A 13,484-nucleotide genomic window follows, 5' to 3' on the forward strand; every position below is an offset into this window, starting at 1 on the left:
ATGTTTGAAAAACTGTCAGATATGTGAAACGTTTGTGTGAATCAATCTGTAGTGTCATGCGGGCTCGTCTGCTGCCCTTGGGGTTATTAAATTGGTTCCTTTGTGCCAGACGAGTAAATCCATCACAGAAAACAGTTGGAGGGAACTTAAAGCGCCTACCTGTAGATTGTGCCTCTCCAGTCTCATCTCCAGAATGTTATTCTGCTCCTCCAAACGTTGCCGCTCTCTCTCTAAATCTTCAATTTTCTGTCTGAGAAAAAAGATGCATGCACATACACTGTTTAATAACGCCTAACATGCAAAGATGTGACCATGTATGTCACAGAGTGAACAGGTTAATCTTAGGCGTATAGCTCTGCTCAGGCATGCATGTGAGGCATTAGTGATTTAATCCTTTATATCATGAATCATGAGTCATGAATTTTTCATTGCAACAAGTTGAGGTCAACCCACCTGAGAATGGTGACCTCTTCTTTGGTCAGTAAAGAGTTGCTGTCAGTAGCAGAGGCCTGCTGCTTCTTTAAAGACTCCAGCTCCAGCTCCGCCTGGGACACAAAGAAAATGATCCTGGTGTACTATCATCAGACCACCTTTGGCCGTGTGCCTGGCAGAAACCTTCTGCCTGCAGATAAATCCTGAAGACTGTATTATAGTGGGCTGCTATCTTTTTGACACAGACATCGAGACAAACAGATATATCCTTTACACACCATTAGCCCACTAACTTATTTTCTGTTTCACAACGTCCTGATCTTTTTACCTCTTACTCGTTTCTATTCCATCTGCCTCATAGTTGTTTTTTTCCCCTCTGATCTTGCTCTCGTCTGTAAAATTATCCCTCATTTCCATTTGCACACCAATTTTCCTCCTTCTCTGACAGCATCTGCCCATCTCTCGGTGCATCCCCACTCCCAGTCTTCCCAAGACAGATAAGTAATTACTGCTATACCAGACAGGTAGATTTCACGCGTCAATACTCATTGCTATGGCTATGTTGATGTCACCTCGGCAACAAGGAGCCAAGAAAAGAAGGAAGATCATAGAATGAGTAAAGAGGGTGCGTTTCAAGGTTTCAGGTCACACCTGCCAACTCGCTACGTTATCCGGGACTATATTTAAAAGCAGAATACTTCTGTCTGTAAGAGTTTTCTGTCATTTCTAAAATCTTCAATTGAGAAAAATGTACATGCCAAGATTGACAGATAAACCTGTTAAATGTACTGACACACTCAGGACTGAAAAAAGAACATGTGCTAAAGTTTACATCTGTTTTCATTTTTTTACACTGTCATTAAAAGATTACTATGTATAGATAGATGCATAGATTCTTTTGCATCCATATTTCATTTTATTCTTATATTTAGCTGGTTGGGTGGTTATATTCATCAATTTTCTACCACTTACATGAATCTGGGCTGTTTGAACCAGAGTCTAAACAAAGATAACAGGATTTCTCTCTCTCCCCAGCCATCTCCTCCAGCTCTTCCAGGGGCACAGTGAGGCAAGCCAGACATAAGACAGTATCTCTCCAGTGTGCCCCTGGGTGTCCTCCTGGTAGGACATGCCTGAAACACCTCAACTAAGAAGTATCCAGGAGGAGTCTTAGTCAGGATGTATAGACAGACTATTGTGAGCCTCTACTGAATGACTGAGCCCCTGACCTCACCTTTAAGTGGGATCCCAGAAAACCTTTGGATGAAGCTCATTTCCACTTGTACAGTGGCTTGCAAAAGTATTCGACCCCCTTGAACTTTTCACACACCCCACTTTGCAGTTATTTATTTGTAAAAAATGTTTGGAATCATGTATGATTTTCGTTCCACTTCTCACGTGTGCACCACTTTGTGTTGGTCTTTCACGTGGAATTCCAATAAAATTGATTCATGTTTGTGGCTGTAATGTGACAAATTGTGGAAAAGTTCAAGGGGGCCGAATACTTTTGCAAGCCACTGTATCTGAGATTTTATTCTTTCAGTCACTGCCCAAATCTTGGGGTATTCAGTGACGGCAGAAAGGTAAATCAACCAGTAAATCGATGGCTACACACTGACACTCAGCTGTCTCTTCACTGCAACGGACTGGAACAGAGTCACAAAGTCCTTTAATTAACTAGAAAGTGCATTTTCTGAAGAAACTGCAGTGTGAATGCTTGAATCTGAATGTATGCACTGAAATGAATTAATTACTGAATTTAAGTTAAAAATCTTGAATGAGATAAAAAAAAAAACCCGAATTTAACCTGAAAACAAAAGTGCTGAACTGCTAAAAGCTGAAGGTTACACAGAAGAAGAAGTTGGAAAAAAGCTGAAAATGTTTTAATTGTAAATTAGAAAAACCTAAGAAATGAGAAAAGAACATTTAGAGTCAGAAAACATCTGAAAGAATATTAAAAGGTCATATTCTTTGAATCACTAAATGACTAAAATGTGATCCCTCCACTTGGACCCACACAGTTTAAAAAGTTTACATCTCTGAGCTTTGAAAGACAAGATGTTGGAAAAAGAACAACGATGGCGACGTTTTGAGGGTAAAATGATGGCTTTAACACTGTGGACACAGCAGCAGTTGAAAGAGAAGTGTTTAAGATGAATCTTGGCAGAGTGGCAGAGAGAGCTCTTAAGCAGGCAGGTGTGAGCCTGGTTGCTATAGTGACCGCACCCAATGGCTCCATACACACGTACACAGACATGCGCCTCACTTTTGCTGCTTAAAATGAACAGAAAAGTCAGGCCGAAACAAATCGTTCCCAAATGAAAAGTAAAAGTCGTATTGACAAAATTCTTTCACCGTGAGTGACAGCAATGTCTAGTCTACTGAATTCTCAGTTTTCATGCCTGTGGAGTTTATTATATGGACGTGGTGACAGTGGAAAGACACCATGCTCTTCTGATTTTCAAACGAACCTTCTGAGCCATTTTAACATTAGAGTCTATGGAAGAGTTGGAGGGAGGAGGCTGTGCATTGGTGACATTTATGAAAGAACCATAACACCTAGTACAATAGTAAACACATTGGATGAAAGAGGACAGCGATGGCTACGTTTTGAGGGTAAAATCATACCTGTAGAGCAAACGCTGTGGACACAGCAGCAGTTTTAAAAAAGATTTTAAGATTAATTTTTTTGCTCCTCTCACTCTAGCAGTTGAGCTGCCTCACTCTAGCCCCAACATTCCGTCCCATACACACCCATTATAAACTCTGAAACGGGTGAAAAAACATCATGAAACTTAAACTGGAACTGAAGAAAAAGTATAATAGATATTGAAAAGATAAATACAAGTTGAATAGTTGAATGTCTTGTCTTCGTTTTAAAGTTTGAATGGTGGCTCTATGTCAATGTATGTGGAAGTAGTAAGAGTTTAAAAATGAGTAAATTGAATGAGAATTTGAAGGGTCTCCCCATTGAAATACATGGGAAATTTTTGTTGAATAAAGTTGAATAAAATTAAAAATATAAATGTTAAAAATGAGAAAAATAGAAGCAGTCATGTCCAAAAGAATAGGAATCTAATGGTGTTTGAATGGTTTTTCTAAGTTGAACGGTTTTGAAGGAGTAGGAGTACAAAAAACGTACGGAATAGATAAAATAGAATAACTAGAAAGTGCATTTTCTGAAGAAACTGCAGTGTGAATGCTTGAATCTGAATGTATGCACTGAAATGAATTAATTACTGAATTTAAGTTAAAAATCTTGAATGAGATAAAAAAAAAAAACCCGAATTTAACCTGAAAACAAAAGTGCTGAACTGCTAAAAGCTGAAGGTTACACAGAAGAAGAAGTTGGAAAAAAGCTGAAAATGTTTTAATTGTAAATTAGAAAAACCTAAGAAATGAGAAAAGAACTTTTAGAGTCAGAAAACATCTGAAAGACTATTAAAAGGTCATATTCTTTGAATCACTGAATGACTAAAATGTGATCCCTCCACTTGGACCCACACAGTTTAAAAAGTTTACATCTCTGAGCTTTGAAAGACAAGATGTTGGAAAAAGAACAACGATGGCGACGTTTTGAGGGTAAAATGATGGCTTTAACACTGTGGACACAGCAGCAGTTGAAAGAGAAGTGCTTAAGATGAATCTTGGCACAGTGGCAGGCAGAGCTCGTTAAGCAGGCAGGTGTGAGCCTGGTTGCTATAGTGACCGCACCCAATGGCTCCATACACACGTACACAGACATGCGCCTCACTTTTGCTGCTTAAAATGAACAGAAAAGTCAGGCCGAAACAAATCGTTCCCAAATGAAAAGTAAAAGTCGTATTGACAAAATTCTTTCACCGTGAGCGACAGCAGCTTCTAGTCTACCTAATTCTCAGTTTTCATGTCTGTGGAGTTTATTATATGGACGTGGTGACAGTGTAAAAACACCATGCTCTTCGGATTTTCAAACCAACCTTCTGAGCCGTTTTAACATTAGAGTCTATGGAAGAGTTGGAGGGAGGAGGCTGTGCATTGGTGACATTTACGAAAGAACCATAACACCTAGGACAATAGTAAACACATTGGATGAAAGAGGACAGCGATGGCTACGTTTTGAGGGTAAAATCATACCTGTAGAGCAAACGCTGCGGACACAGCAGCAGTTTTAAAAAAGATTTTAAGATTAATTTTTTTGCTCCTCTCACTCTAGCAGTTGAGCTGCCTCACTCTAGCCCCAACATTCCGTCCCATACACACCCATTATAAACTCTGAAACGGGTGAAAAAACATCATGAAACTTAAACTGGAACTGAAGAAAAAGTATAATAGATATTGAAAAGATAAATACAAGTTGAATAGTTGAATGTCTTGTCTTCGTTTTAAAGTTTGAATGGTGGCTCTATGTCAATGTATGTGGAAGTAGTAAGAGTTTAAAAATGAGTAAGTTGAATGAGGATTTGAAGGGTCTCCCCATTGAAATACATTATAAATTTTTGTTGAATAAAGTTGAATAAAATTAAAAATATAAATGTTAAAAATATGAAAAATAGAAGCAGTGTTGTCCAAAAGAATAGGAATCTAACGGTGTTTGAATGGTTTTTCTAAGTTGAACGGTTTTGAAGGAGTAGGATTACAAAAAACGTACGGAATAGATAAAATATAATAATAACTAGAAAGTGCATTTTCTGAAGAAACTGCAGTGTGAATGCTTGAATCTGAATGTATGGACTGAAATGAATTAATTGCTGAATTTTGAGTTAAAAATTTTGAATGAGATAAAAAAAAAAAAAAACAACAACCTGAATTTAACCTGAAAACAACAGTGCTGAACTGCTAAAAGCTGAAGGTTACACAGAAGAAGAAGTTGGAAAAAAGCTGAAAATGTTTTAATTGTAAATTAGAAAAACCTAAGAAATGAGAAAAGAACATTTAGAGTCAGAAAACATCTGAATGAATATTAAAAGGTCATATTCTTTGAATCACTGAATGAAGAAAATGTGATCCCTCCACTTGGACCCACACAGTTTAAAAAGTTTACATCTCTGAGCTTTGAAAGACAAGATGTTGGAAAAAGAACAACGATGGCGACGTTTTGAGGGTAAAATGATGGCTTTAACACTGTGGACACAGCAGCAGTTGAAAGAGAAGTGTTTAAGATTAATTTTGGCAGAGTGGCAGAGAGAGCTCGTTAAGCAGGCAGGTGTGAGCCTGGTTGCTATAGTGACCGCACCCAATGGCTCCATACACACGGACACAGACATGCACCTCACTTTTGCTGCTTAAAATGAACAGAAAAGTCAGGCCGAAACAAATCGTTCCCATATGAAAAGTACAAGTCGTATTGACGAAATTCTTTCACCGTGAGCGACAGCAGCTTCTAGTCTACTGAATTCTCAGTTTTCATGCCTGTGGAGTTTATTATATGGACGTGGTGACAGTGGAAAGACACCATGCTCTTCTGATTTTCAAACGAACCTTCTGAGCCATTTTAACATTAGAGTCTATGGAAGAGTTGGAGGGAGGAGGCTGTGCATTGGTGACATTTATGAAAGAACCATAACACCTAGGACAATAGTAAACACATTGGATGAAAGAGGACAGCCATGGCTACGTTTTGAGGGTAAAATCATACCTGTAGAGCAAACGCTGCGGACACAGCAGCAGTTTTAAAAAAGATTTTAAGATTAATTTTTTTGCTCCTCTCACTCTAGCAGTTGAGCTGCCTCACTCTAGCCCCAACATTCCGTCCCATACACACCCATTATAAACTCTGAAATGGGTGAAAAAACATCATGAAACTTAAACTGGAACTGAAGAAAAAGTATAATAGATATTGAAAAGATAAATACAAGTTGAATAGTTGAATGTCTTGTCTTCGTTTTAAAGTTTGAATGGTGGCTCTATGTCAATGTATGTGGAAGTAGTAAGAGTTTAAAAATGAGTAAGTTGAATGAGAATTTGAAGGGTCTCCCCATTGAAATACATGGGAAATTTTTGTTGAATAAAGTTGAATAAAATTAAAAATATAAATGTTAAAAATGAGAAAAATAGAAGCAGTCATGTCCAAAATAATAGGAATCTAACGATGTTTGAATGGTTTTTCTAAGTTGAACGGTTTTGAAGGAGTAGGCTTTCAAAAAACGTACGGAATAAGAAAATATAATAATAATAAAGATTAGAAGAACAATACTGTGAATGCTTTTCAAGCATTCACACTAATAATAACTAGAAAGTGCATTTTCTGAAGAAACTGCAGTGTGAATGCTTGAATCTGAATGTATGCACTGAAATGAATTAATTACTGAATTTAAGTTAAAAATCTTGAATGAGATAAAAAAAAACCCGAATTTAACCTGAAAACAAAAGTGCTGAACTGCTAAAAGCTGAAGGTTACACAGAAGAAGAAGTTGGAAAAAAGCTGAAAATGTTTTAATTTTAAATTAGAAAAACCTAAGAAATGAGAAAAGAACATTTAGAGTCAGAAAACATGTGAAAGAATATTAAAAGGTCATATTCTTTGAATCACTGAATGACTAAAATGTGATCCCTCCACTTGGACCCACACAGTTTAAAAAGTTTACATCTCTGAGCTTTGAAAGACAAGATGTTGGAAAAAGAACAACGATGGCGACGTTTTGAGGGTAAAATGATGGCTGTGACACTGTGGACACAGCAGCAGTTGAAAGAGAAGTGTTTAATATGAATCTTGGCACAGTGGCAGGCAGAGCTCGTTAAGCAGGCAGGTGTGAGCCTGGTTGCTATAGTGACCGCACCCAAGGGCTCCATACACACGTACACAGACATGCGCCTCACTTTTGCTGCTTAAAATGAACAGAAAAGTCAGGCCGAAACAAATCGCTCCCAAATGAAAAGTAAAAGTCGTATTGACAAAATTCTTTCACCGTGAGCGACAGCAATGTCTAGTCTACCTAATTCTCAGTTTTCATGCCTGTGGAGCTTATTATATGGACGTGGTGACAGTGTAAAGACACCATGCTCTTCTGATTTTCAAACGAACCTTCTGAGCCATTTTAACATTAGAGTCTATGGAAGAGTTGGAGGGAGGAGGCTGTGCATTGGTGACATTTATGAAAGAACCATAACACCTAGGACAATAGTAAACACATTGGATGAAAGAGGACAGCGATGGCTACGTTTTGAGGGTAAAATGGCGGCTGTAGAGCAAACGCTGTGGACACAGCAGCAGTTTTAAAAAAGATTTTAAGATTAATTTTTTTGCTCCTCTCACTCTAGCAGTTGAGCTGTCTCACTCTAGCCCCAACATTCCGTCCCATACACACCCATTATAAACTCTGAAACGGGTGAAAAAACATCATGAAACTTAAACTGGAACTGAAGAAAAAGTATAATAGATATTGAAAAGATAAATACAAGTTGAATAGTTGAATGTCTTGTCTTCGTTTTAAAGTTTGAATGGTGGCTCTATGTCAATGTATGTGGAAGTAGTAAGAGTTTAAAAATGAGTAAGTTGAATGAGGATTTGAAGGGTCTCCCCATTGAAATACATTATAAATTTTTGTTGAATAAAGTTGAATAAAATTAAAAATATAAATGTTAAAAATATGAAAAATAGAAGCAGTGTTGTCCAAAAGAATAGGAATCTAACGGTGTTTGAATGGTTTTTCTAAGTTGAACGGTTTTGAAGGAGTAGGCTTTCAAAAAACGTACGGAATAGATAATAATAAAATAGAATAATAACTAGAAAGTGCATTTTCTGAAGAAACTGCAGTGTGAATGCTTGAATCTGAATGTATGCACTGAAATGAATTAATTGCTGAATTTTGAGTTAAAAATATTGAATGAGATAAAAAAAAAAAAACGAATTTAACCTGAAAACAAAGGTGCTGAACTGCTAAAAGCTGAACGTTACACAGAAGAAGAAGTTGGAAAAAAACTGAAAATGTTTTAATTGTAAATTAGAAAACCCTAAGAAATGAGAAAAGAACATTTAGAGTCAGAAAACATCTGAAAGAATATTAAAAGGTCATATTCTTTGAATCACTGAATGACTCAAATGTGATCCCTCCACTTTGATCCACACAGTTTAAAAAGTTTAAATGCCTGAGCTTTGAAAGACACGGTGTTGGAAAGAGAACAATAATGGCGACAATTTGAGGGTAAAATGATGGCTGTAACACTGTGGACACAGCAGCAGTTGAAAGAGAAGTGCTTAAGATGAATCTTGGTACAGTGGCAGGGAGAGCTCGTTAAGCAGGCAGGTGTGAGCCTGGTTGCTATAGTGACCGCACCCAATGGCTCCATACACACGTACACAGACATGCGCCTCACTTTTGCTGCTTAAAATGAACAGAAAAGTCAGGCCGAAACAAATCGTTCCCAAATGAAAAGTAAAAGTCGTATTGACAAAATTCTTTCACCGTGAGCGACAGCAATGTCTAGTCTACCAAATTCTCAGTTTTCATGCCTGTGGAGTTTATTATATGGACGTGGTGACAGTGGAAAGACACCATGCTCTTCTGATTTTCAAACGAACCTTCTGAGCCATTTTAACATTAGAGTCTATGGAAGAGTTGGAGGGAGGAGGCTGTGCATTGGTGACATTTATGAAAGAACCATAACACCTAGTACAATAGTAAACACATTGGATGAAAGAGGACAGCGATGGCTACGTTTTGAGGGTAAAATCATACCTGTAGAGCAAACGCTGCGGACACAGCAGCAGTTTTAAAAAAGATTTTAAGATTATTTTTTTTGCTCCTCTCACTCTAGCAGTTGAGCTGCCTCACTCTAGCCCCAACATTCCGTCCCATACACACCCATTATAAACTCTGAAACGGGTGAAAAAACATCATGAAACTTAAACTGGAACTGAAGAAAAAGTATAATAGATATTGAAAAGATAAATACAAGTTGAATAGTTGAATGTCTTGTCTTCGTTTTAAAGTTTGAATGGTGGCTCTATGTGAACGTATGTTGAAGTAGTAAGAGTTTAAAAATGAGTAAGTTGAATGAGAATTTGAAGGGTCTCCCCATTGAAATACATGGGAAATTTTTGTTGAATAAAGTTGAATAAAATTAAAAATATAAATGTTAAAAATGAGAAAAATACAAGCAATCATGTCCAAAATAATAGGAATCTAACGATGTTTGAATGGTTTTTCTAAGTTGAACGGTTTTGAAGGAGTAGGCTTTCAAAAAACGTACGGAATAGATAATAATAAAATAGAACTAGAAAAATTTGCATTTCCTGCGAAAATGCAGTGTGGATGCTTAAAGCTGAAGCTGTATGCAAAAAGTAGCTGAAAAAGCTGAAAAGTTGCAGAAATTGTAAAAACTTTGCAGAAGCAAAAGAAGTTTGCTAAAATGGAATAACTTAGCAGAACTGCAATATCTTAGAGGAAACATAATACTTGGCAGAAATACAATAGCATAGCAGAATTTAGCAGAAATCTTGTAACTTACCAGAAACATGATAACTTCTCAAAAATACAAGAATTTAGGAGAAATAGTATAAGATAACAGAAAGAATATATTTAGCCAAAAATACTTAAACATTACAGAAACACTATGATTTAGAAAAATAGTACAACAGAGCAGAAATATTGTGATTTACCAGAGACACTGTGATGAACTATGAATATTGTAATTTTAAATTGAGACTATGTTTTAGCACAAATATTATAATTTGGCAGAAATACTATAATTTAGCAGAAATACTATATTAAGCACAAATCCTATAAAAAGCAGAAATGGTATGATTAAGCATAAATACTACATTTAGTAGAAATACTTTGTTTTAGCACAAATCCCATAAAAAGCAGAAATACTGTACTATGATTTAGTAGAAAAACTATAATTAATCAGAAATACTAAATTTAGCAGAAATACTATATTAAGCACAAATACTATGAAAAGCAGAAATAGTATGATTAAGCATAAATACTACATTTAGCAGAAATACTATATTAAGCACAAATCCTATAAAAGCAGAAATAGTATATTAAGCACAAATCTTATAAAATAGCAGAAATGCTATGATTTAGCACAATAGTAATAAGTTAAACAGAAAAATTGGAAAAGCAAAATGGACAGCTGAAAAAATGCTGAACATGCTGAGGGTCCCTCAAATATACTTGTTAAATGACAAAAATCTGCAAAAAAATTTATTACAGCCACACAATCACAAATATGTACACATGAGGAAACACACATGCACATAGAGACCCACACACAAGATCCAATTCAGTCAACCAGTCTAAATATATTGAATTTAAATCTTAGAATGAGATCATCCCATTAAAAGCCTTTCTCTCTCTCTCTCTCTCTCTCTGTCACACACACACACACACACACACACACACACACACACACACACACACACACAGGGAGAGAGAAGTAAGTTTCTAGGTCAGGCTGGGAGCTGGTGAATTTGAATCCACCAATCAGAGAGGCTGTGCACTTTTCCCCACCAAAACAGGTGCATCTGTTTACACACGCAGCAGCACAGAGAGACACAGGATTTTTGCAGTTTATTTCTCATAGTGACGACTCCCCTCAAACAAATGACCGTAATTTCCTAACCGTAGGGGCTAGAAGGGTCATTCTTACACCGTTTTGTTCAGAAGAGATGGGGGAATCTTCAAGTGTTGACAATTTAATATTAAAATATGAATTTTTAGAGATATATGACATGGATGACTTGTTGACTTAGAAGCCACGAATTCCCCAATATGCAAATTTGAATGCCTGAGACCACATATGTGATTGGCTGGCTGGGAAGCCGTGCAGGCCCTGATTTGTGGATTTGAATTCCTCAGCCCTCAGATATGATTGGCTGGCTTAGAAGCCACGAAGGCCCAAATATGCAAATTTGAATGCCTCAGGACACTTATTTGATTGGCTGGGAAACCGTGCAGGCCCTGATTTGAAAATTTGAATGTCTCAGTCCTCACAGAGGATTGGCTGCCTGGGGACCTGGCAGAAATATATAGAAATACTATTATTAAGCATAAATACTACATTTAGTAGAAATACTATGTTTTAGCACAAATACTATAAAAAGAAGAAATACTACATTTAGTAGAAATACTATGTTTTAGCACAAATACTATAAAAAGAAGAAAAACTATAATTTAGCAGAAATACTATATTAAGCACAAATCCTATAAAAAGCAGGAATACTATAATTTAGAACAAATAGTATAAAAAGCAGAAATACTATAATTTAGCAGAAATACTATGTTAGGCACAAATCCTATAAAAAGCAGAAATACTATAATTTAGCAGAAATACTATATTAGGCATAAATCCTATGAAAAGCAGAAATAGTATGATTTAGCAGAAATACTGTATTTAGCACAAGTACCGAAAAGTACCAGAAATACTATGATTTAGCAGAATAGTAATAACTTATTGAAACACAAATGCACAGAGGGACACACAAACACAGGCTCTAATCCAGTCAACCAGTCTAACTATGTTCAATTTAAATCCTACAATGACATGCTGCCAAATAAGGGCAGGGTCCTCTCTCTCCCACTAAACACACACACACACACACACACACACACACACACAGGGAGAGAGGACTAAGTTTCTAGGTCAGCCTGGGAGCTGCTGAATTTGAATCCACCAATCAGAGAGGCTGTTTACGTTTTCCCGCCAAAACAGGTGCATCTTTTTACACACGCAGCACAGAGACATAGACCTGCTTCTTTCAGTTTATTTCACATAGTGAGGATTCCCCTCAAACAAATGACCATAATTTCCTAACCATAGGGGCTAGAACGGTCATTCTTACACCGTTTTGTTCAGAAGAGATGGGGGAATCTTCAAGTGTTGACAATTTATCATTAAAATATGAATTTTTAGAGATATATGACATGGATGACTTGTTGACTTAGAAGCCACGAATTCCCCAATATGCAAATTTGAATACCTGGAGCCCACATACATGATTGGCTGGCTGGGAAGCTGTGCAGGCCCTGATTTGTGGATTTGAATTCCTCAGCCCTCAGATATGATTGGCTGGCTTAGAAGCCATGAAGGCCCCAATATGCAAATTTGAATGCCTCAGGACACATATATGATTGGCTGGGAAGCCGTGCAGGCCCTGATTTGAAAATTTGAATTTCTCAGTCCTCACAGAGGATTGGCTGCCTGGGGACCTGGCAGAAATATATAGAAATACTATGATTAAGCATAAATACTACATTTAGTAAAAATACTATGTTTTAGCACAAATACTATAAAAAGCAGAAATACTATAATTTAGCAGAAATACTATATTAAGCACAAATCCTATAAAAAGCAGAAATAGGATGATTAAGCATAAACACTACATTTAGTAGAAATACTATGTTTGAGCAAAAATCCTATAAAAAGCAGAAATACTATATTAGGCACAAATCCCATAAAAAGCATAAATAGTATGATTAAGCATAAATACTACATTTAGTAGAAATACTATGTTTTAGCACAAATAGTATAAAAAGCAGAAATATTGTAATTTAGCAGAAATTCTATATTAGGCACAAATCCTATAAAATAGCAGAAATAGTATTATTTAGCACAATAGTAATAAGTTAAACAGAAAAATTGGAAAAGCAAAATGGACAGCTGAAAAAATGCTGAACATGCTGAGGGTCCCTCAAATATACTTGTTAAATGAAAAAATCAGCAAAAAAATGCACAGGGAGAGAGAAGTAAGTTTCTAGGTCAGCCTGGGAGCTGCTGAATTTGAATCCACCAATCAGAGAGCCTGTGTACTTTTTCCCGCCAAAACGTGCCTCTTTTTACACACGCAGCACAGAGAGGCACAGGATTATTGCAGCCTATTTCTCATAGTGAGGACTCCCCTCAAACAAATGACCATAATTTCCAAACCGTAGGGGCTAGAGCGGTCATTCTTACACCGTTTTGTTCAGAAGAGATGGGGGAATCTTCCAGTGTTTACAATTTATCATTAAAATATGAATTATTAAAGATATTTGACTTCTAATGCACCATAACTGAGTAGAGCGAAGCAAAAACTGCCTTGACTTGCCCTCAAACAACGCTTTGTGACTTGAAATCTATTTGGAGTA

General features: G+C 36.7%; 1 protein-coding gene across 1 annotated transcript in view; it reads right to left on the minus strand.

Moving 5' to 3' along the window:
- mad1l1 (mitotic arrest deficient 1 like 1) overlaps positions 1-13,484 on the minus strand; it is a 77,740-nt gene that overhangs the window by 38,978 nt on the left and 25,278 nt on the right. The window contains exons 14-15 of the mRNA XM_086295100.1: positions 454-545; positions 160-250 (exon numbers count right to left, since the gene is read on the minus strand). Of these exons, the coding sequence (XP_086151226.1) occupies positions 160-250; positions 454-545 (183 nt within the window). The remainder of the gene's footprint in view (positions 1-159; positions 251-453; positions 546-13,484) is intronic.

Source organism: Aulonocara sp. 'chitande type north' Nkhata Bay, linkage group LG6, assembly GCF_057382095.1.
Source record: "Aulonocara sp. 'chitande type north' Nkhata Bay isolate Kocher_YH1m ecotype deep benthic linkage group LG6, A_spYH_male_GT1.1, whole genome shotgun sequence".
NCBI classification, from domain to species: domain Eukaryota; kingdom Metazoa; phylum Chordata; class Actinopteri; order Cichliformes; family Cichlidae; genus Aulonocara; species Aulonocara sp. 'chitande type north' Nkhata Bay.